The sequence below is a fragment of the Numida meleagris genome, chromosome 4, assembly GCF_002078875.1.
Source record: "Numida meleagris isolate 19003 breed g44 Domestic line chromosome 4, NumMel1.0, whole genome shotgun sequence".
Lineage (NCBI taxonomy): Eukaryota > Metazoa > Chordata > Aves > Galliformes > Numididae > Numida > Numida meleagris.
In genome coordinates, this window is record NC_034412.1 from 8,227,240 (window position 1) to 8,250,526 (window position 23,287).

At 59.9% G+C, this 23,287-nt stretch overlaps 1 protein-coding gene across 2 annotated transcripts; it reads left to right on the top strand.

Moving 5' to 3' along the window:
* On the top strand, positions 12–22,225 carry EPHB3 (EPH receptor B3). Of its 2 annotated transcripts, none has more exons than XM_021395673.1 (16): positions 12–76; positions 10,655–10,719; positions 10,974–11,646; positions 16,874–17,029; positions 17,118–17,453; positions 18,150–18,274; positions 18,369–18,537; positions 18,632–18,737; positions 18,934–19,031; positions 19,171–19,293; positions 19,375–19,622; positions 19,824–20,039; positions 20,128–20,277; positions 20,367–20,560; positions 20,703–20,858; positions 21,077–22,225. In XM_021395673.1, exons 2-16 carry the CDS (start codon positions 10,663–10,665, stop codon positions 21,183–21,185), a joined length of 2,916 nt encoding a protein of 971 aa, XP_021251348.1. In that variant the 5' UTR covers positions 12–76; positions 10,655–10,662; the 3' UTR covers positions 21,186–22,225. The 2 variants fall into 2 exon arrangements, with proteins under 2 accessions (XP_021251348.1, XP_021251349.1); XM_021395674.1 differs by having other exon boundaries at positions 18,979–19,031.

Below are 23,287 nucleotides of genomic sequence, written 5' to 3' on the forward strand. Positions count from 1 at the left end.
GCCGCCCCGCCGCCGCCGCCGCTGCTCCCCCTCCTGCTGCTCCTGCTGCTGCCCGGCGGCCGTCGCGCCCTCGAGGGTGAGTACCGGCCGGGCGTACCCGCCGTACCGGGGCCCGGGTATGGGCGCACACACGCCCACGGGTGCTGCGTGCTCCAAGCTGGGAGGGCTGCGCGATTCGTATCGCTTTCAGTGCGAGCCGGCGCTGCGGGGCTGCCGGAGGAGTGTCCGTGCGCGGTGTCCGGCTCCATCCTTTCCCTGGTGGTTTAACCCCCCCGCTCCCGGCTTGGGGCCACGCGTGCCGCAGCCTCACGGAGGGAGGAGGGACCCCCCCCCTTTCTGCCTGCTCGAATCGATTTTCTTCCTTTCGGAGGCTCATATCCCGCTCCCCGCGGCTTTGCGGCCCCGCTCCGGGGTATAGGAAGAGGGGGCCGGGATGGGTTTTGTCTCGGCACGAAGTGTGCGCCGTGTCCGGTAACCGGCCCCGCTCCCGGAGGAGGGGAGGCAGAGGGAAACTCCCGGTAAGGAGCGTTCCTCAGAGCCCCGAGAGTGCGCGGCGATCGCTGCCCGGCGGAGAGGCCGCCGCTTTTGTTCGTTCGGAGGCGTTCCTGCTCGTTCGGAGGCTCCGCTGCCCCCGGTGCGGTGTTGGGGCTGCGGGTCGGGGCTGCTGGAGCCGGAGCCCTTCCCACTGCGATTCTGGAGGGAGCACTTCCCCCACGTTTGTGCTTTCTACAAAGTTTTGGGGGCGGCTGTTCGCGGTGTTGCCTCTCCCCCTCCCTCTCTCTCTACCCGGTGGATTTTTTTTTTTCTTCTTCTTTATTTTGGCAGAAGGGTGGGGAAAAAGGAAAAAAAAAAATAACATCCTCCTTTGTAGGCTGTAGGAAGGCAAGCTGGGATTCGTGGCCTGCTCGGGCCGGGAAGCAGGAGTCGGGGGGAGGAGAAACCAGTCTGTCTGTGCCCAGCTCGCCTGGCACGGGGACTGTGGGCACCAAATGGGCATCTCCGTGCCCCCAGCCCCTCAGACCCCATTTCCCACTGGCGGTTTGGGAATTGGGAAGGAAACGGCAGCGGCATGCAGGGCACCGCGATGCGAGCATCTCCCAGTGCTGTCCGACCCGCTGGAGCTCAGCCTCTGCCCTGCTGCCTGGGGGAGAAGAGCTGGATGGAGGGCGAACAACCAGCTCGTACCAATGGGGCGCCGGGTTTTCTCCACTTCCCAAGCATGCAAAAGGGTTAGGGAGCAAACGTGCTGCCCCGGGAGGTCAGGGCCCATCCCAAGTGGACCGCTTCGGGGCCTGGCTGGCACCACACAGTGTTTTTTGGGCTGGCCTTGAATCCCTTGGGACTTCTTTTTTTTTTTTTTTTTTTTTTCCTCCTCTTTTCCCCTTCGTTTTTGCTGTTGTCTGAGCTATAGGGAAAGTTGCTGCGGTTCCTGTCCCCGCTGCTCATCTCGGGGTCAGCCAGCTCTAGCACTTCTGCTGCGCTGGGGCGTTCCTGGCCACTCGCAACACTGCTTCCTGACGGACACGGAGCTCTGGAGCGTGCACGTTCAGTCGGATATTTTAGTGCTGACCATAAATCTGGCGTGGCCGTAAATCTGTGCTCATGTCTTCCAGGCGATGGCAGCCCCCAGCTCCTGTCTATTTCCCTCCAAGAGGGTGATGGGCCACTGCCCAGCCGGGAGGGCATGGTCCCGGTGGTACGGGGCTGGATCTACTCCATCCTCGGGGGCACAGCATGGCATTGGGTTTCTTTACGAGGCCCCATGGGGGTGGGGGGAGCGGCGCTCGGCAGTGGCTCAGTGAGGGCTTTGTGCTGCTGAGGAGAAAATGGTTTCTCTCCAGATCCCGTAAGTGCGCTGGGTTTGTTTGAAGTCACAATGTGTTTTTCTTCTCCGGTTCAGCAGTCCCCGGGCCGGCTGCAGAAGGAATGCTCTATCTGGGGGCAACAGCGAATCCTTTCTCCAGTGCAGGGTCTGGAGCTGAGGAGTTTGTCTCAGCAGAGCTGCGGGGCGATCGAGGTCGTCACCACCCATTTGGGTTAAAACCCTAGCAGGAGGAAACTGGGAGCCATTGGGAAGCTCTGCCCATCCGCATTGGGATGTGGGTGGGCTGGGACCACTTTTGGAGGAACACACCCCTCCTGCCTGAGCCCCCTCTCTGGTCACCGGGCTCCATCTACACTAAGGGGTTTCTGTGTGCCCTTCCACCAGCCCGAGCACAGAGGCTGTGTGCAGCCCATGGGCTCTAGCAAAATACCCAAACCAGAAGGATTTATGGGGGCTTTCCTCCTCTGGCCCCATCTCTGCCTTGCTCCCAGGCACATCGTGGACTGACGACGCGTCAGGAGCTGGAACCACCAGGTATTTTCTTGGCAGGGACGTTAGTTTTTCCTTTAATTACTTTATCGGTGGGGTGATCCAGGGGAGCCAGCCCTGCTGTTTTATTGATGCTCAGGGTAGGGCTGCGAGAAAAGCAGGTCGTGGAGCCCCGTCACACTTGCTGGATTCATTCAATCCCCCATTCCTCACAAAAAGCTCTGTTTGTGGGAGCCGTGCTCCAAGTCGGGGAGGAGAAGGGCTCTCCTTTGTGTCAAGCAGAACATGCGGCCAGTCGGGAGAGAGGGAACTCCGCAACCCCGCATTGTCTGCAGCTCTGCCATGGGCCAGCGCCCGGCTGCACTCCGGGGCCGCGTCCATCTACCCAGGCTTGGCGACGGGGAATAGCGGCCTCTGGTTTTTAAGGAATGAACCGAAACTCCCTGTTTTGTTGTGATGACTTACTGCTAGAGATATTCGGGGAAACCAGTTGGTTGCATTTTCTTTCCGTGAGCCGTTTGCTGCTGCCTGCTCCAGGAGCAGGGGAGCTTGGTGTTTAATTAAAACAGCCCCAGCAACCTGAATCACAGACTTGCATGTTTTTAAAATTGTAGCTGTTCCTGTTGTGCTGAGTCAAACTGGTTTGTCGGGATCTGGCGTCTCCGCCTGGGAGCTGTGCTGGGGGAGGGTGCGGGGCTGCCGACCGGGATCCCCCCCTGGTGCACAAGGAGGCAACGCGCTGGGTGCACCGTGGGTCACAGGGACCTGTCCCTGTCCCCGAGGGTTGTGCTGGAGCTGGTGGCTGCCATCACTCCCTGCTTCCCCAGCATGGGACACACGAGGAGCTGGTGTCATTGTGGAGTAGGCGTGTTCCCAAGCAGAGTGCTTTGGGAGGAGGGGAGCATCCTTGTGGTGACCCCACCGTGGGGATCAGGCCCCATGCAGGAGCTGGTTGTGGCCCTGGGGATGGGCTGCCATCTTGGAGGCTTGCTGTAGTGCTGTTCCCACCCTGGCGGGATGGTCGCATTGAAGTTCTCGTTTTGCCTTTTGTTGTTGTTGTTTTATGTATATCATCGTCATTACTATTGCTCAAAATCCAGGCCCGGGCTGGGGCTGGGCTTGCCCCGTGGCGGTGCCAGCCACGGCCGTCAGGGCTGGTGGCGGGCGTGGGCCGTCCTCCCTCATCAACAGAGCCCCAACAGAGCCCGCCAGCAGCGCAGAGCAGGACGGGAGCCATTTTGTAGGCCTCAAGGCCTCGTCCTCCCTCCCTTAGCTTCCAGCACTGCCCACCCTTGTTGGGGCCTTGTGGGGCTGAGCTCAGGGCCTTCATCCCCTTCCCATCCACAGAGCTGAAGGGCCCGGAGCCTGCTTCTCCTGGAGCCTGCTTTCCCCTTGGCGAGGCGGGATGGAGCGCGGCTCCACATGGCCGCCCCTCTGAGAAGGAAGGGGAGCCATCTTGGGAAGAGACTGGAGCTGTGTGCCGCAGCCCCGCTCCCCACACATGTGCCAGCACGTGGCAGTCAGGGGTCCGGGAGGGGGGTTGCTGTGGGATTTTTATTTTATTTATGATTTTATTCTTGCACATCGCTAAGCTCTGTGCAGCCGAGGCCTGGCGTTTCTCACTCTGTTGACAAACACCTGTTTCCCGGCCCCCTCCCCAGGAATGCTCGGGGCATTGGGGCCCTGCGGGGGCTGCAACACCTCTGGGGGGGCATTGTCCCTGCTGTCCCCCCCTGCCATGCCTGGTCCTCCTGCCACATGGGGCCATCCCCTGAGGGATTTCCCCACTGGCGTCAGCTGTGGGAGGATTTGGGCCTCCCTGTTCCTCTCTGAGGTGGGGCTTGGGGGCCTCCTCAGGACAAAATGTGTCCTGGGGAGGGGTGTGCCCCCACCCCCAACCCCTCCTCCTCGTCCCTGGGGTGCCCAGCGAGGGCTAGGGAGCAGGAGGGACCCCACGGGCTGGGGAGCGGGGAGGGGGCTCGCGGCATGCACGCACACACGGCGTGCGATCCAAGGCCTTTTTTATTAATGAGAAAAATGTGCAGGGCTTGAACGATCGCCAGGAACAGATTTATTCTAGTTCCCCAGAAATTAAACTGAAATGAAGGAGCGAGTCAGCCCGGCCCGGCACCCCCTCCTGACTCTATGCTTGTTTTAACTCTGGAAGAATCTGACTTCGGGGTGGGGGAGGCGGGGGGGAGGATATTTGGGTTTAAGCAGTTCCAGATGGGCTCAGTGCTCAAGGAAGCGAGCGGAGAGCAGCGTGGAGATTTGGGTAACTGCCCCAGGCAGGAGAGAGGAGGGAAATCTTGGCAGGAACCCCTGCTCCGCGCTGCCTGGATGGGATGCAGCTTGGCAGCCGAGCCGCCCCGTCTGTGGGGCGAACCTTTGTGTGTGCAATGAGTAACCTTTTTGGGGAGGGGGTGTTTTTTAAATATCATTACTCTTTCCCTGGCCTCTTTCCAGAGGTACAACCTGGAAAAAAAACAGAGCTGGGGGGGAAAGAGAGAGGTATTTCGGATTGCAGTCTGCTGTAAGCGATAGAGGCAGAACCATGACAGGGCTGTGCTGCCTGCCCAAAAATCTATGGGATTTTGGAGATCTTCGCCAGCCGGGTGGCCCCACAGGGACACTACACCACAAAGCCGTGGCCATGCTTCCCTCTTATCCCAGGGCCTGGAAATGCAGGCTGGTTTGCTGCCTACGTCCTGGTTAATGGCATTCGTGCCTTGAACAGGTCTGGCGTCTCTGGATCAGATGAGTTATTTCTGTGGCAGTGGAGAGTGGCTGCATGGCTGCTCCTGCTGAGGACAGCGACCTATAAATCTCTCCTGCATGCAGGCCCACATGGGTACTGCTTGGTGCCACACTGCTGACGTTGTCCTGTGGGAGCTGATGGCAGGGATGTGCCCATCCTGAGCAGGTGCCAGTCGTTGAAAGGCTGGCAGGGCCTCTGATAGGGCTTGGGGCTTTTCCATGGGGTCCCTCAGCAGAGAGAAGATGGCTTTTCCCAAAGGAGAGGAAAAGCAGTGAGCACTGTGGCACGTGCACCGTGTGGGCAGGGAAGGCAGCTCGCCCTGGCGAAGCTGACCCCGGCATGGTGCATCGGGCTCTGACATCCGAAATCCCCGCGGTATTAATAGAACAGTAATTGCAGCGCAGGGCTGGACTCGGGCAGCTGGCTCGTGGCCTCTCCCAGCGTCAGCACAGCCGTTCAGTGGGACCAGGGGCTGGCAACGGGACCTGGCAGAGCACGGGCTGCACGTGTCCAGGGCACAGCGGAGCGCTCGGTGTGCGGCTGCAGGGCAGGGACTGCTGTCCTACTGCAAAAACCCCGTGCTCCGGGTACTGTGATGTGCAGGTTTGCACACAGTGCATGTGCCACACAGTGCTGCAGCCCAGCTTGGCACGGCTGTGCTTTGCAGTGGCAGAAATCTGCTGTGCCTGGCTTGACCTGCTGCGTGGATGCCTGTGCCTCCCCGCATCCCAGGCGCTGCCACTTGATCTGCTTTTCACAGTTGCAGAGCTGGCACCTGTCCTCTCTCACATGCTTCAGTCTGTCTCACGGCCATCAGGAAACAGCTCCTGGCGAGGAGCACGCGGCCGGAAAACCCTCTTCAGGCAGTCAGCGGGTGGGCGCCGGGCAGGGCTGGATGGAGGCAACCCCTCCATCCACTGTGCTCACAGTCATCCCAGTGCTGGCTCTGCCCCTGGAGTAGGCGCCAGGTATTGGGGTCAGGGCAGGGGGAGACGCAGCCGGATGATGGCTCAGAGCCACGGGGCTGTCTTCCTTGGTGAGTTATTACACCCTGGTGTGGGCTGCCCTCACAGGTGTGGGGTTGGGAAATGGAGGGGGAGGATGCATCCTTGCTTGGAGCATCCTTGGGCTCTGCTGGGAGCTGACCATGGAGCTTGGACCAGGCTGCCCTTCCTCAGTGGGGCAGGGACTGCTGCCCTTGTGTGTGTGTGTGTGTGTGTGTGTGTGTGTGTGTGTGTGTGGTGTGTACAAAGGGGCCTTAATCTCAGTTGGGGCCTCTGGGCCCTGTCATAATGCAGAAATAATGAGTCTATTATTAAGTGCCCACAGTACTTCTTCACTCCGGTGGCTCGCCTCCAGCAGCAGGCAGAACCTGCCCCGCTTGAAGTGGATGTGTCATCATTTGCCTCAGCAAATCCAATCCCCTTTGATGATGGGCCAAACGCCCTTGGCACAAAGGGCCACAGCTGTGATACAGGCCCCACTTTTTTTTTTCCCCTCCTCTCTTCCCTTTGTTCCCAACTCGTTGGCTCACCCTGGACCTGGGGTGAGTGAGCATGCATTGGTGGGTGTGGGCGGATGGAGCCCTGCATCCCCCAGCAGCAGGATGGGGCATAGGGAGAGGGTCACTGCGACACTCCTGGTTCCCCCCGCTGCTGGGAGCAGGCTCAGCGCGAGGTTTGTTCCCAGCGTGGGCGGTGATAGGGAGTGCTCCAGCCCTTCCCCGGGGCTGAGAGAGCTGCCCTGGCCCCAGAGCCGTGGGTGGGACCCTGTGCAGAGCTGCATGTCCGAGACCCCAAGCATGCAGAGTGGTGGAAACTGGGGGAGCTGAGGTTTTCCCTGTGGGCTGTGCTGTGTACTGGCAGGGCTTGCAGGTACCTTCTCCACATTCCCTGTGCCCAAAGCCTCTGCTGTGGGTGCACCCAGAGCCGTCCCTTGCCCAGGAGGAAGAGGGCTGTGGGGTCGGCTGAAACCTCGAGGAGGGGAGAGCAGCACGCCCTAGGAAAGGCACTGAGGGTCTGACCCAATGCCTGGCGCCCTGTGTGGCTCCACTTTTGTGTACACGAAATGCTCGTCAGCGGGAAAAGTGCAACCTCAGGTTCTCTCCCACAGGCAGCTCTTTGTTCCCAGATAAAGGGCCCTGCACCAAAGGCCCTTTGTGCCGCTGCTTAGAACGGTGCTGGGATTAATTGTGCCGATAGGTGCTTGAATGGGGAGTGCACAAGGCTGCCCGCTCCTGCCGTCATTATCTCAAAACTGAGGAGGAAATTAAAATGTATGGGAGATGCCCCTTTTGGTGGCTTTTTGACTAGCAGGCAGCAACCGGAGCTGCACGCATATCCTGCTGTCCCCAGCCAGCACCTCCGCTCCCAGCGCCCTGATGGAGCCACTGCGGGTGGGATGGGATGGGATGGCTGCTGGGGCTCAGTTACTGGGTGCGATGGTGCGCGTGGCTCCCAGGGTGTTGCAGAACAGGTTCCCATGTTTGCAGCAGGGCTGCGTGGGTGTCTTTACTAACTTTCCTCCCTTGCCTTCTTCCAGGATGCTCTGGAGCGTGCTGGCTGCCTTCTCCCCGTCGGGGCAAGGAGCTGGCGTCGTACCCTGCTAGCACATCCTGATAAAGGCGGCAGTCCCCACGTTCAAAGGCGAGAGCACTTAAATCGGAGCCGGTTGGTGGAGACGATTGAGTCTTCCCCAGCGGCTTCATCTTGAAAGAATTTTCCCTTCTGGCTCAGGCAGCGCAAAGCCTGCCTTCACTGCTGTGCATGTCTGCCGCCGAGCGGCGCAAGCTGGGGGCTCTCAGGACCCCTATGGGAGAACCAGAACGTTTCACTGGACATGGAGTGTGCACATAGCATTCCTCAGCCCCTGCGTCGGAAGACCAGGGGCTTCACGTGCCCCACGAGCTGCTGAGGAGCCTGCAAAAGGGATGGTGGGGACGTGGCAACTGTGTTCATTGCAGCTTGGGGTGCACGAAGGTTTGGGAGGGCTGGGAGGAGGCAACCAGAGCTTAGTGCACGGCCCCATCCGAGAAGTGAGGCTCTTTCCCTGCCCTTAGATCTGTCTCTGCCATGGAAATCCTGCTTTGGTGTGGGGGTGGCTGTGGATTGCTGTGCTTGCCAAATCCTAGCAGGGACTGTGCTCTCCTGAGCTCCTTGGCCTGGCTGGAGGTAAGCAGAGGACAACTCCTCAGTAGTGATAAAGCAGGCCCGGGGGAGACTTCCCAAAGCCGCCGAAACTGGGAGCCAATTTCCCGTTGACTAATGGAACCAGGCTCTCCCCGGCATGCGGGATTTGGAAGGCTTTGACTCACAGCTCAGTGGGCCCTGACGCCATTCACATCTCTCCAAAGCACCTGCAGACCAGGGCTGAGCTGGGAATGCTCCAGCACCATGCCAGCATGGTGCCCAAACCTGCCCGGATACCCTAGCCCTGTGTGCCAGTTTGTGCACACTTGGTGAGGGGTGGACACTCAGTGCACCCCAGTACTTGCTGCAGGGAGGCCACCAGTTCAGTGCTGCTGTGCCGAGAAATCATTGCAGCAGCTTTAAGGGCACAGTGCAGCTCTGGCTGGGCTCAGTGTGCAGCCCTGGGGCCATCTGCTGCAATCTTCATGTGCTGTGGGCTGCGAGGGGAGGCCGGGGGGGGGGGGGGGGACTGCTGACCCTGTCCAGCCCCGTGGCTGCAGGAAACCCTGCTGCCCTCCACACCCGGCCCCGTTTCCTTTAGCTGCATCGCCCAGTTGTTTTATTCCTATTATTTTCCCTCCCTGTTCTCACCGTGTGGTTTACATGGCTCTCGTGCCAGCGGGGCTGGCTCAGCCCTGTTGTTTTCTTTCCCCTCCTTGCTGTTTGGAGGGCAGATGCTGCCAAATGAGGATACGGCGTGTCCCAGCTGCGCAGTGCAGGGAAGGGCAGTGCCGGAGGGGACCTTTGGTGCCGTGGGGTGTGGAGGCTGTGCGGGGGTTTCCCACGCACTGTGGGTAAATTTGAGAACCAGAGTGCCCACAGGACCCCCGTGCCATGTCCCCATCCTGTCCTGGAGCTCTTGGCTGGATGCATCCCGCACCCCGTTACAGCCTGGGTCTCCTCTCCGGGACTTGGCAGCCCCACACTGTCAGCACGCGCTTGGCTCAGCTCCGCCGCCGGCGCTGCGTTCCCGGCCCCCGCAGCACCGCTGTGCCCTTATTAGGGCAGCTGGCGCCCGGGGCCGGCCCTGGGAGCGGTGCGGGTGGCTCTGCTCCCCGTCCCCAGTGCAGCACAGGGGCTCCAGGGTGCCTGGGATGAGATGTCTCATCCTTCACGCTGAGCGTGCTGCCCTGTCCCCAGCCCCACTGCCTTGGGGCTGTGCGCTGGCTGCCGGCACAGCCATGGATGCCGCGCTGTGTTGCTGGCTGCTGCCCTCAGGGTGGGACGCAGGAGGAAGGAATCCTCCAGCCAGGATTCGTCCAAAACCCCATAATGTGTGAACACTTCCTTCCTCCTCCGTGCTTCCTCCCCGGCTGGGTCAGCCGGTGCTTTTCCTGGAGTGGAAGGGAAGAAGGTGGAATTGCCCCTTGCTCCTAGGGCTGAGTCGCCATGCCGGGGATGAGTGCACTCTGAGCAAGTGATAGCTCCACGCCCTTTATCTCTATGAGGGGTGGACAGACAGCCCTCGGGGAGCTGTGCAGAGGGCTGCAGGGGTCATGCCTGCAGCTGGGTGAGGGGAATGTGCTGTGGGGCTGCTGGCAGGAACCTGCGAGTGCACCGGGTTGTGTCTCTTGGCTCTGGGGTTTTACTTGGTGCTTGCAGCCCTTTGCTCTCAGCTCCCCTGGGCAAGAGGAACTCAGGGCTGCCAGCATCCCACCACTGCCCCATCCCAGCCCAGATGCAATGGGACGTGGAGGGAGTAGCGTCATTCCCCGTCGTTGCATTTCTCTCCTGGTTTTTGTGTGTGGCAGTGCTCACTCGGAGCTGCAGCTCTGCCTGGGATTAGCGACAGCTGCCTGCAATTGCAGCTCTTCCCAGACAAGCGTCTCGCTCCCCCAAGGCTGGGGCTGGGGCTGTTTGGGGAATGCTGTCGGGGTGGTTTGTCTTGTAGTCTGCTCCAGGAATGTTGGCCAGACGGTCAAATTCTTCTCCCCTCTTGTAAAATGAGTGATGTGGGGCGTCTCTGGGAGAGCAGCCTGCCAGTCCCTCCTCCTCTGGATAAACCTGCCTGGCCCGCACCGCCCTGCCATGGGAACAGGCCCTTTCAACCCCAGCCACAGTAAATACGTGCCCTGCCAAAGTGCAGGGGGAGGCACGCAGGGGGCTGGGAGGTGGGGGGCTGGCGGCCGGGCTGGGGGTGGCAGCGCGTCCCCGTGCCACCTGGCCGGCTGCTCCGCGGGGACGCCTCGCTCTTCCTGTTCTGACAGCAGAGTAGAAATCTGGAGTCTGTCTGCGCCGCTCCCCCTCCTCCCACCACGTCTCACCCCCCAAGTTGCTGTTTTCCACAGAAATGTCAGCCTAAGCTCTTTTCTCCCCCACTCCTCCTGTTTTTTTCCCTCGAATCTTGGCCTTCATCTCCAATTACTTCTCTCCTTCCTCCCTCTCTCTCTCTAGAGACCCTGATGGACACGAAGTGGGTGACCTCGGAGCTGGCATGGACAACCCATCCGGAAACAGGGGTGAGTCTGGAGCCGGTCCTGTCCCCCAACACTATGGGGTACCTGGGGTGAGGGTCCCTTGCCTGCACCTTCCCGTGCCCTCCCCTGCTTTCTGAATCCCATAGCTCCATGCTGACTCCCTGCCAGTGGAGCCGTGATCCCTTGGTCACTTTGGGGCCCCTTGGTCACCTTGTAGGGCTGGGGCAGGTGGAGGTGCTCCCTATTATCTGCTGCCCTACCTAGTGCCAGGGTCTGATGTGCTGCTTCTCTTGCAGTGGGAAGAGGTCAGTGGTTACGACGAGGCCATGAACCCCATCCGCACGTACCAGGTGTGCAACGTGCGGGAGGCCAACCAGAACAACTGGCTTCGCACCAAGTTCATCCAGCGCCAGGATGTCCAGCGCGTCTATGTGGAGCTGAAATTCACCGTGCGGGACTGCAACAGCATCCCCAACATCCCCGGTTCCTGCAAAGAGACCTTCAACCTCTTCTATTATGAGTCGGATACGGATTCTGCCTCTGCCAATAGCCCTTTCTGGATGGAGAACCCCTATATCAAAGTGGATACAATTGCTCCGGATGAGAGCTTCTCCAAACTGGAGTCCGGCCGTGTGAACACCAAGGTGCGCAGCTTTGGGCCGCTCTCCAAGAATGGCTTTTACCTGGCTTTCCAGGACCTGGGGGCCTGCATGTCCCTCATCTCCGTCCGGGCTTTCTACAAGAAATGTTCCAACACCATCGCTGGCTTTGCTGTCTTCCCGGAGACCCTAACGGGGGCCGAGCCCACGTCGCTTGTCATTGCACCGGGCACCTGCATCCCCAACGCGGTGGAGGTGTCTGTGCCCCTGAAGCTGTACTGCAACGGCGACGGCGAGTGGATGGTGCCTGTGGGAGCGTGCACGTGTGCTGCTGGGTACGAGCCAGCCATGAAGGACACCCAGTGCCAAGGTAAGGGCTTGGTGTGGTCACTCTTGGCTCATCCATCGCATTGCACGTGTGCGCTCATGCAGAGGAGATGTTGAGCTAGGTCTCATTTTGGAGGCTCGGGAACTTAGATGGCTCCGTAAGGATGGAGCACGGGTGCTGTCTCAGGAGTGGTCTGTGCTTCTGACGTCTGGAAGCATTAAAGTCTTTGTGGTCCGTACCGGCATAGCTTACTGGTGCCCAGCTGGGGAGCACCTGCTGAGTGCTGAGACATGGGATGTGTCTGCATGGCACAGTCTGTGGTGCCATGTAGCTCAGGGCACGTAGCAAGCCCTCATGCGTCTCCAACATTTTCCTTTCACCCCCGCTGCTGTGACCGACGTCTCTGCCCTCCCTCCCACAGTGCGTAAAGGTGCAGGTGGTCGGGGCGAGCGCCTGCTCCCAGCGAGTGAGATTTCACGCTGCCTGTGCGGAGGCATTCAGAACGCCGGCAGCGAGCGGGGCCCCACTGAGCTGGCTGCGGGAGGCCCCCTGCCAGCGCTGCAGGCTTGCAGCAAGCTTTCCTTCCTTGGAGGGAAGGAGAGAGCATCCTGCCTGCAGATGGGTGGCACTGGAGGGTTGGTGTTGCCGTTTCACCCCAGGCAGGGAATGCTGATGTGGAAAGATCGATGCATGTGGGTGTAGTGCTGGCTTTTTGGGTTATTGTGCCCTTGGGAGCTGCCTCCAGCACTCAGGACCCTGCCCTGGGGCAGGACCCCTCTGCTCCTCTTGGATGGAGGCACGGACAGTGGGGCGCTGTGGTTGGGTGCTGCATGCTCACAGATGACGGGCTGCTTGGTGCCAGGCCTTCGCTCTTGGCAGGGGCAGTGGGATTCGGGATGTATATGTGACCATAGCGACTGCTTGCGGGGAGCTCAGCCTCTGAGCACTGTTGGTCCCGGAGCAGACAGCTGCCAGCACCGGGCACCCACTGCTTGGTTTCTTTTGAGGTCCCTGCTCCTGGGGAGCTGGCTCCACGTTGCTTGGGCTGGGAGATCCTACAGACTCTACAGGGTGTTTGCTGTTCCCCTGCAGTGAGAGGGACATGGCACTTCATGCCAGCCCCCGTGGCTCCCCACTTGGAGGAGGCAGAAGAGGCAGTGCTACATACAACATACCTCCAGGAGGGGCAGGGAGAGGAGCCTCATCCTTCCCCCATCCTCCAGCCTATGGGCAGCTCTTTTGGGTTTTTCCCCACAAGCCTCAGCTTCTCCTCACACAGGGAAGCCGCAGGCATGACCCCATCCAGAGCCCATCCCCTGCCCTTCGCTGGGTGGAAATGGCGTCCGCACGTTTCTCTGGGAAACTCGCACCACGTTCGTATGATCACATTTTCCACCATATGACCATGTGTTTTAAGTGGAAACAGCTGAGGAAGGGCTCGCATAACCCAGCTCCATTTTCTGCTCTTTGTTGGCTGCTTCACTGCCGCATTTCAGCCCTTATTCCCCCGTCCTGCAGCTCACAGCTCACCCTAGCAATACCACTGTGGGTAGCTGATGCATGGAGGGGAGCAGGACGGAGCCCCCCCGTGCCATGCTGTGCCATGTCACAGCACCCAGGACCATGTGGGTGCACTGCTGCTGGTATTGCGGAGCTCAGAGTGCCGCGAGGTACCAGATGGCATTTTAATAAATAACAATACTGCGTTAGCGCTTAGATGGGATAAGCCCTGTTGTAAATCTCCCCTGTTCCCCAGCCTTTCCGTGGCCTTTGAAGCTCTCCTCCTCCTCCTCTTTATCTGCATCCAGCGCTGGGATTAGGCTCTGCATTCAGACCTGTGACAATACGCCTTGGATCCCGGTCCCGCGGGATGAGCCCGGCTGAAGGCAGCTCCTTGGGCACGCTTTGTCATGCGTGCTGCAAGGCTGGGATCTGCCGCTCTGCTCGGGAGTTGCCACAGCATTGATTTGGCATCTCATTCTCAGCCTCATTATCTTTATTTAATTAGCACACGGCCCTTCTGGGGGTTGTGCCGCTTCCCACACGCTCCGTGCAGAGATGCGCGGAGGCAGCGCTCGTGGGAGCAGAGCCCGTGGCTGGGGTGGGACCAGGGGGACATGTGCCCCCATCCCCTCACGCTCCGCAGTGCCCCACATCACTCTGGGGCTTCACACATGGAGCTCACAGGTTGGCAGTGGGATTTCCCAGGGAGCTGTGGGGTCCTGGTGCTCGACGAGAGCACTGCCCACTGAGCTCCAGTCCTTTCCTTCAAGTCCCCTCCTGCCACACAGGGTGTGCACAGCGGTGCTGCTGCCTATTTGGGTGCTGTCAGTGAGTGATAGCAGGTCAGGCCACGGCCAAAGTGTGGGGTTTGTCAAAATGCATTTTCCTCGCGATCGGTGACTAATGGGAACATCACCACGAATTAACAAAAAAAAAAAAAAAAAAAAAAACGCCAAGCCAGCATTGCACTCACCAACTGTTTGCAGCTTTGCATTGCAACACGGGGTTGCTGCATGAAAACCAGGAAGTGAAACTGCCTTCTATTAATTGGCCGGGATTACAGATCAAAGGCAGTGCAGGCAGAGCAGCGCTGGCGTGCGGAGCCGGGCAGCTCCACAATGGGCTGCTTGTACCATGGCACGGATTGCTGCCGTCCTGCCCGTGACCCACTGCGGCTCCGGGGGCACTTTGCTCATTGAAAATTCCTCCTTTAAAAAAAAAAATAAAAAAAAAATATCATTTTCCCACCTCTTACTCAGATGCCACTGCTCAAACCCCAAAGGGATCTTCCCTTCCTCTGCCCTTTGAGTTTATTCCATTCATTTCTGGGCTGCACGGGTGTAAAATATTTCTACCCAAAGGGTGTTTTAAAAGAAAAATCAAGTGCCTTTTAAGAGAGACTTAAAACAAGAGCCACCGCCTCGCCAGGGGCTGGACTGCTCGCACGGCTCCCATCCATCTGCAGCCACTTACAGAAGAGCAAAGGGAGTGAGCAGGGTAGGTCCATAAAGCACACATCATCCTGGGCAGAGCTGGTAGCTGCCTGCAGGGGAAGGACGGGGCTGCTGGGCAGAGGGATGCGAGCGGTGTCGTTCATGTGGGCTCGAGGCTTTCTGCTTTGGTCCTGCAGGGAGGGAAATGGCCTGGATGGGAAAGCGGTGGGATGGAGAAGCAGCTGAGAGGTTAAGTTGGGGTGATTCAAAGCCGCTCCATGGGAGGGGACCACAGGTTTCAGGGGATGCTCGGTGTGTGGTTCCCCCATTCCATGCAGTCATCACTGGGGTGAGTCACCATGCTCTTGGTGGTGGTTTTGTTTCGGTGTTTTTCAGCTCCCTCCCTTGGATTTCACTCACAGGGGTGGGGACAGCACAGGGGAAGAGTGCAGGAGCAGCGGTGCAGGATTCAGCTGCAGGGCTGATGTGCACCAGGAGGAGCAACCCCCTGTGCAGTTCCCCCCCATTGCTGGGCTGCAGCTCCCTCCTGCCATCCAGCAGCACCTCTGCAGAGCTCTGCTCGCTTCCCTGACCCGTTATCCCGTGGCTGTCAGCAGCTGTCATGTTCTCCCCAGAGGTGACCGCAGCCCAGCACCGGTAGATGTGATCTGTGTGCAGAGGTTGGGGGCCGCTGTTTGATTTGAGGACATTTCAGCGGGAAAAAAAAAGGGCAGATGCAGAGCTCCAGGTGGGAGCGAGGAGCTCAGCCTAGCGGCTTCATGCAGGAGGAGATGACACAGATCCGCGGGGACCTAGGATCAGCTTTCAGCTCAGTTACGGCTTCAAACGTGGCTGAAAGCTGTCATGCTGCCACCGAGGTCCTTATGCTCTGATTTATTAAACAGAGTTGGATGCTCCGGCACGGCGGTGCAGCTGGGCCTCGCCTCCCAGCCTGCTTTTCCCCTTCCCAAATGGGTGGCAGCGAGGCCTTCACCACAAAGAGGAGGAGGAGGAGAAGGAGGAAGGCCTCTGAGAGGGGTGGCTGTGGGCTCATCATCCGAGGGCCTGGCTCTGTGCTGGTGCCCTCCCAGCCTGTACTCGGCCTTTTCTGCTCCACGCAAGCATTGCTCCAGTTTCACCCCTCTATTATTTCAGGGGGGTTTGTCCCCGACAGATCCGGGCTCTTGTCCATAACCAAAGCATGTTTGGCAGCTCTAAGAGCCCAGAGTGTTCCTGTCCAAGAGGTTTCAGTCATCTCTCATTCCTCAGCAATCTGGTTCCTGATGTGTGAAGCTGCATCCACCCAGTTTTAACTGCCTGCAACTGCGGCTGGGCTGGGCCCGTGCGTGCCGGGGCTGCTCCTGCACCTTGGGCTGCTCCCTCCATATCTCAGGGGGATGGAGCACTGCCTTCGTCCCTTTCTTTATGATGATTCCTTTCAGGCTGCACTGAATGGGCTAAACTTGAGTTTCTAAAGGGTGGGTAGCTCAGATCAGTGAGCCAGGCTGTGGGGCCCGTCCTGTTCTCTCTGAAGGGCTCTGGCCATGGTATTTGGGTGGCTCCGGTCCCTGCAGTGCCCAGGAGCAGTGACCCGCAGCACCCTGGTGCCGGAAAGCTTCCATGCAGAGTGTCAGGAGATGGCTCATAGCAGGAAACTTCCGCTCACCACGGCCCTGTGAAGCAAGGAGAAGCTCCTTGTGTTTAGGGTGATGTCATCGGGCAGGCACGGGGCAAGAGTTTCCACTTCAGAGACTGCCAGGATGGCTGCATGCCCCAGGGCCGGGCAGATAGGGCTGTGGGGGTCTCGCTGGTGTGGGTATGGGGCAGGAAACCTCGTGGGCCCCATACTGGGGAGGTTCCACACCCCGATTGTCACAGGGCTGTACTAAATGAGGCTATTTCAAGGCACAGGGTGGTTTCCCAGTGCCGCTCTGTTCCTCGGCCTGAGTGCTGTTAATCCCTTCACGTGCCCCTCGTTAGGGCCGAGCGCCCGCGGTGCAAGCGGGGCCAGCTCCAGGGCTTCTCCAGTGTGCATCGGAAGCGGGGGCAGGAATGTTGTAATCTCGCTCGGCACACAGCTCTGGAGCCGGCTTGGAGGCGCTGCCGCCACGGGCTGAGAAGTGGCTCAAGTGGCTGGGGTGGGGGATTTGGGGTGGGGTGGGCACTTCAGGGCAACAGGGGCCTCCCATAGGGGATGCCAGGCTGGGCTGAGCACATCGTTCCCTGATCTGTGCCTCCAGGAATGGAGCGCGGGGCTGGGTGTGGGCAGGGGGAGCCGATGGAGCAATGCTGAGTGCCCTTCATTAATGTGGGTTCACTCTCCCTTCCTCCAGCATGCGGCCCAGGAACGTTCAAATCCAAGCAGGGCGAGGGCCCCTGCTCCCCCTGCCCTCCCAACAGCCGCACCACCTCAGGAGCAGCCACGGTCTGCATATGTCGCAGCGGCTTCTTCCGAGCGGACACGGACCCCGCGGACAGCGCCTGCACCAGTGAGTGCTGTGCGGGTGGGATGGGAGCTGGGAGTGGGAGGAACAGCGTGGGGCAGCCATCCGTGACATCCTCCCCGTGCCTCCCCAGGTGTGCCCTCAGCCCCGCGCAGCGTCATCTCCAACGTGAACGAGACGTCGCTGGTGCTGGAGTGGAGCGAGCCGCAGGACGCGGGCGGGCGGGATGACCTGCTCTACAACGTCATCTGCAAGAAGTGCAGCGTGGAGCGGCGGCTGTGCACGCGCTGCGACGACAACGTGGAGTTCGTGCCGCGCCAGCTGGGCCTCACTGAGCGACGCATCTACATCAGCAATCTGATGGCCCACACCCAGTACACCTTCGAGATCCAGGCGGTGAATGGCATCTCCAGCAAGAGCCCCTACCCTCCCCATTTCGCCTCTGTCAACATCACCACCAACCAGGCCGGTCAGTACCACCCCGCACCACTGTCTCTAATCCCCTGGGTGAATTTTCCTCTCTGTTCAAACACACGTCCGTGGAAGGTGTGCGATCTGAATGCATGCAGGCAAAGAAGGGCAGGCTTGGCAGATGCTCTGGAGAGCTCCTAGACCCACCTCAGAGTGATGCTGTGCCTGCTGCGAAGGGAGGAGGAAGGCAATGAGATTTCTCCCCCAGTGGGCCTGGGAAGGCTCAGCACCAGCCCAAACCTTCGCAGCTAGCTGAGTGCTGTGCCATTCTCTTCCTCCCCAGCTGGCCCAGCTCCAGCGTGCTGGTAATCTCCGGCCGCCGTGCTCTGATCTGATTTCACAGATCTCACCGGTGGGCTGGAGTGCGGAGCTCCCTGCGAGGGGAGGAGTGGATGGAGCCCTGCTTTGGGTCCACAGGGTCCTTCCCTGGACCAGTTTGCAGCCATGCACAGGATGAAGTGTCAGCTCAGTGCTCCTTCTGAGCAGCCCTTTGGTCCCTTGTCATCCTGGCTGTGAGACCGCATCTCCTCCAGAGGCAGTCCCAAAGCTTTTCAGCCTTTTCACTGGGGTTATCTGAGCAGCTCCTGGGTTCTTCAGGGGTCTGTCCTGTGCAGGATCTCTGGGGACACGCTGTACACAGCCTGGTTGGGTGCCAGTGCTGGCACAGACAGATTCCCCTCTTTCCCTCTCCCAGCCCCATCTGCTGTGCCCACCATGCACCTGCACAGCAGCACTGGGAATAGCATGACGCTGTCCTGGACTCCCCCGGAGAGACCCAACGGCATCATTCTCGACTATGAGATCAAGTACTCTGAGAAGGTAAAGCAGAGCATCCCTTCCCTCTTCCTGGCCTTTCTGGCTGGCCATCAGCCCCACAGTGGCAGAAGGTGGCACCTGCATGTCTCCCTTACAGCAGGGCCAGGGTGATGGCATTGCCAACACTGTCACCAGCCAGAAGAACTCGGTGCGGCTGGACGGGCTGAAGGCCAATGCCCGGTACATGGTGCAGGTCCGGGCGCGCACCGTGGCTGGATACGGCCGCTACAGCCTCCCCACGGAGTTCCAGACGACTGCAGAGGACGGTAGGTACCAGGACAGGACTGCCTCCATCCCCCAGCCCTCCTACACGTGCCTTCTCCCCAGCCTGACTTTGATTCCTGCTTCTCCCTTCGCCAGGCTCCACCGGCAAGACTTTCCAGGAGCTGCCTCTCATCGTGGGTTCTGCCACTGCAGGACTGCTGTTCGTCATCGTGGTGGTCATCATCGCTATCGTCTGCTTCAGGTAGTGGCTTTGCAGGGAGTGTGGGTTTGGAGTGAGGGGGTTCACTTATGCCTGCGGGCAGAGTTCCAGCAGCTCTAGTCTGAGAGCAGAAGGCTGGACCTGCTGCACAGGGGTCCTGCTGCCAGAGGAGGAGCTCTGGCTTTGGCTGCCTATACTGGGATTTGGAAGCTGGCAGTGAATGTCTTTGCCCCATCAGGAAAGGGATGGTTACTGAACAACTGCTCTCGTCTCCTTTGGGCAGGAAGCAGCGCAACAGCACAGATCCCGAGTACACAGAGAAGCTGCAGCAATATGGTGAGTTTGAGCCTTCTCTTGAGTCCTGCCCCATGCACAAGCAAAAGTGCAGCCTTTGCTATCTGAGGACTGTGCCAGGCTGGTGTGGTATGCCATCCATGTTGTATCCCCACTGGTGATGATTCCTCTGCCCTTGCAGTCACTCCTGGGATGAAGGTCTACATTGACCCCTTCACATATGAAGACCCCAATGAAGCTGTCCGGGAATTCGCCAAAGAGATTGATATCTCCTGCGTCAAAATCGAGGAGGTCATTGGAGCAGGCAAGTCCCAGGGCTGGGCACGGCGACTGCTGAGACCACCGCCTGTCCCCAGCCGCCTGCTCACCCCCTTCTCACCCACAGGGGAGTTCGGTGAGGTGTGCCGTGGGCGCCTGAAGCTGCCTGGCCGCCGCGAGATCTTTGTGGCCATCAAGACACTGAAGGTGGGCTACACGGAGCGGCAGCGGCGGGACTTCCTGAGCGAGGCCAGCATCATGGGCCAGTTCGACCACCCCAACATCATCCACCTGGAGGGGGTGGTGACCAAGAGCCGCCCCGTCATGATCATCACAGAGTTCATGGAGAACTGCGCTCTCGACTCCTTCCTCCGGGTGAGCATCCTGTCCCACCCTGGGCTTCTCCATCCCTCTGTATGGTCACAGTGACATCCCCAGGGCTGAGCTGTGCATAGACATCTCTGGGAGGGGGAACCAGGATGGGCCCTAGGGAGGAAGAAGTGTGGTGGCAGCACACAGAGATCCCTCCCCTGTCCATTCAGGGTGTTAAAACCCCTCTGATCTCTCCCCTGGCAGCTGAATGATGGGCAGTTCACGGTCATCCAGCTGGTGGGGATGCTGCGAGGCATCGCTGCTGGCATGAAGTACCTCTCAGAGATGAACTACGTGCACCGGGACCTGGCTGCCCGCAACATCCTGGTCAACAGCAACTTGGTCTGCAAAGTGTCTGACTTCGGGCTCTCCCGCTTTTTGGAGGATGATCCGGCCGACCCCACCTACACCAGCTCCCTGGTATGGGACACTCATGGGAATCTGCAGATCTGGGGATGGGAGGACAGAGCAGGTGTGCGCTAAATAACAGAGCTGTGTATCCCTGCAGGGAGGCAAGATCCCCATCAGGTGGACAGCTCCTGAGGCCATTGCCTACCGCAAATTCACCTCGGCCAGTGACGTGTGGAGCTATGGTATTGTCATGTGGGAAGTGATGTCCTATGGGGAGCGACCCTACTGGGACATGTCCAACCAGGATGTAAGTGCTCACTCAAGAGTGGGGAGCTTGGGGTCACCAGTGGGGACTCAGCACACTCACAGCCTGCTTCTGTGCGTGTCTTTCTGCAGGTGATCAACGCGGTGGAGCAGGATTATCGCCTGCCACCCCCCATGGATTGCCCCACAGCGCTGCACCAGCTGATGCTGGACTGCTGGGTGCGGGACCGCAACCTGAGGCCCAAGTTTGCACAGATTGTCAACACGCTGGACAAGCTGATCCGCAACGCTGCCAGCCTGAAGGTCATCGCCAGCGTCCAGTCCGGGTCAGTTGCATCCCCAATCCTTGGGAACACAGAGGCACTTAGGGCTGAAGACGTGAGATAGCAGGGATAAGACATCTCCCTGCTTCCATGTGTACCTCTGCACCCCCTGCTCCCCGTGACCTGTGGCTCTCTTGCCTTGCAGCGTCTCACAGCCGCTCCTGGACCGCACCGTGCCAGATTACACCACCTTCACCACCGTGGGAGACTGGCTGGATGCCATCAAAATGGGACGGTACAAGGAGAACTTCGTCAATGCTGGCTTCGCCTCCTTTGACCTGGTGGCACAGATGACAGCAGAGTGAGTCCCTGCTTGTGGGAGTGGGGCAAGTGGTCCTGGGTGGATCTCATGTGGGGTTGTCGTATGGGGTTAAGGTCTGGGGTTAAGGTGATGTTAGAGGGATGCCAGAGGGCTGCAGTGAAGATGGGATCCCTTGGTGGCAGCTAGATGGGGCAGCGCCACGTGCCAGTTGGTACTGCAGTGGGCAGATCACCAAATCCATCACCTTCTCCTTGCAGGGACCTGCTGAGGATAGGGGTGACGCTAGCAGGGCACCAGAAGAAGATACTGAGCAGCATTCAGGACATGAGGCTGCAGATGAACCAGACACTGCCGGTTCAGGTTTGACGGCAGGGGACTCTGCATTGGAACGGACCGAGGGAACCTGCCATCCAGGTTCTGTTTGCGGTGCAGCCCGGCTTCCCGATTTCCCCTTCCCGTGGCGCTGCTCTGCCTCGGACGCTCGCCAGGGACAGGCTGGGCCGGGCCACCCTTGGATCGGAGGCACTCGTGCCAAGAGGGAGCCCGGCTTTTCGTCCCGTGTCCCGCAGCGGCGAGGCAGCGACGCAGTCTTCATATTGAAGATGGATTATGGGACGGAGATGGCGCATCCCGCTTCCCGCCCTGTCTCAGTGCTCATCAGTTTGAAGAGATGTTCTGCTTCTTGGATTTCTTTACACCCCGTTTTCCCCCCTCGAGTCCTCACTTCCCCCCATCCCTGAGGCCACAGACTGTTGACCCGTCCGTTGAGTCCGTCAGACGCTCCGAAGCCTTCCCCGAGCCCAGTCCCCGCGTGGAGACGGCGCCAGGGACGGGGCTACGGCCCCAGACAATCACTCCTCCCCTCCGCACGAGGGTCCTCACTGGGACGTGTCTGAAGGGGAAAGGCTCTGCTCCCTTTTTGGCTTTGCACGCCAGAACCCGAACCCCGTGAGATTTACTATGCAGGGAGTTAGGCAAAAAAATAATAATAATAATAATAGAGAGAGATATATTAAGAAAAAAAAAAAAAAGAGGGTGCAGAAAGGGGACCCTCTTGGTTCTCGTGGCCGGCTCTGGACTGCAGAGTGAGGCCATCAGCACGTTTGCACAGGGACCCTCCAGCCCCCGAAGCGGGGCCGGGAGCGGGGCCGGGGCCACACGGAGGCCTGGCCTCTCCCAGCCTCCTGTTTTATGCAGAAGGAGCGGGTGCCGCTCCTGCCACACGCTGTGATTGCTGCCAAAAGACTCACTCACCTTCCTCTGACTTCACTGCAGCCCGCTTCCTCCGTGCTGAGGGCGAGACTCCCAGCGTGCGTGAGTGTGCGTGAGTGTGTGCGTGCGTGCGTGAGTGCTGGCCGGCAGGACTGTGCGAGGCAATGGGCAGAATAAAGGCAATAAGAATTTTATCGGCGTTTCCTTTGCTCGATCGCTCTCGCTGCACCGGCGCGGGGCTGCTGCCTCCACCACTGCCCATGGCCAGGGCTCCCCGTGTCTCTGTGTGCCCGTAACCCTTGCTGAAACACCGACGCTCCCGCGGGGTTCCCATGGGTGCCTGTAGGCGCCAATGTGTGCCAGCAGGGAGATGCCAAGCGGGTGGGTGCTAGCCCTGTGCTTCCCTACAGGGCACTCGGGGTCGGAGGGGACGAGTCTCAGGGCACGGCCAGCCCCAGAACTCCCATCTGGAGCTGCTGGTAGTGCTTCTTCCCATTCCCTCCTTATGTTGAGCCCCACTTGTGGGACCGCAGCCCTGTGAGTGCAAACCGAGCGAGGCCAGCCCGGACCCCGCAGCGCGTGGGGAGCATAGCACGCCGCAGGGCTTGGCCGCAGCCTGCTTTTCCCACCGCACATGGGAGTGTTGCAACTGCCTCTGTGAGTCACAGATGCCAAACGGGAGCTGCTGAGCTGGGTGCAAACTCACCGGCTGCTGCAAAGTGCATGGCAAGAGAAGGATCCGGGGCTGCTCCCACGGGGTCCCCATGCCCTTGGCCCCTCAAGCATCCTTCCCCAGGGCTCTGATCCCGCTCCGTGTGCCAGACCCCGCTTGCTCCACCAGCAATGCAATGGGCTCAGGAGGGGCTCCCCGTGGGGTGCCCCCCTCCCTGCCAGGCGCCACACAGCAGGTGCTGTTTTTCCCCTTTCCTCAACGCTCACCTGCCCTTGGGTTTCTCATTAACCCCGTCCTCCTCCGCAGGGAACAGCAAACAGCAGGAGGGCAGCGCGGCGCCGCGCAGCGCGGCAACGGGTGAAGGGCTCAGCAACACCTGCCCCCCCCCCCCGGGGCTCCATGTGCCCCGCTCCATCCCTGCAGGGGGAACCCCAGAGCCCTGCCCCCCGCCAGCAGCCCCTGCTGCTTGCTCCTCGCTTGGCTTTGCTGCTTTGGGGGGGGGAGGTTCTGCTCATGGGGTTTGCTGCCAGGGTGTTGCATCCCATGCTGTGCCCGCCGCTTCCCTTCATACAAATGTATACAG

What these genes read in the sequence shown, in the direction of transcription:
- EPHB3 (XM_021395673.1), top strand. Translation starts at nt 10,663, where the DNA reads ATGGACACGAAGTGGGTGACCTCGGAGCTGGCATGGACAACCCATCCG. An exon ending in AGATCAAGTACTCTGAGAAG is followed by an intron (nt 18,275 to 18,368) that starts GTAAAGCAGAGC and finishes TCTCCCTTACAG; the next exon opens with CAGGGCCAGGGTGATGGCAT. An exon ending in AGAGAAGCTGCAGCAATATG is followed by an intron (nt 19,032 to 19,170) that starts GTGAGTTTGAGC and finishes CTGCCCTTGCAG; the next exon opens with TCACTCCTGGGATGAAGGTC.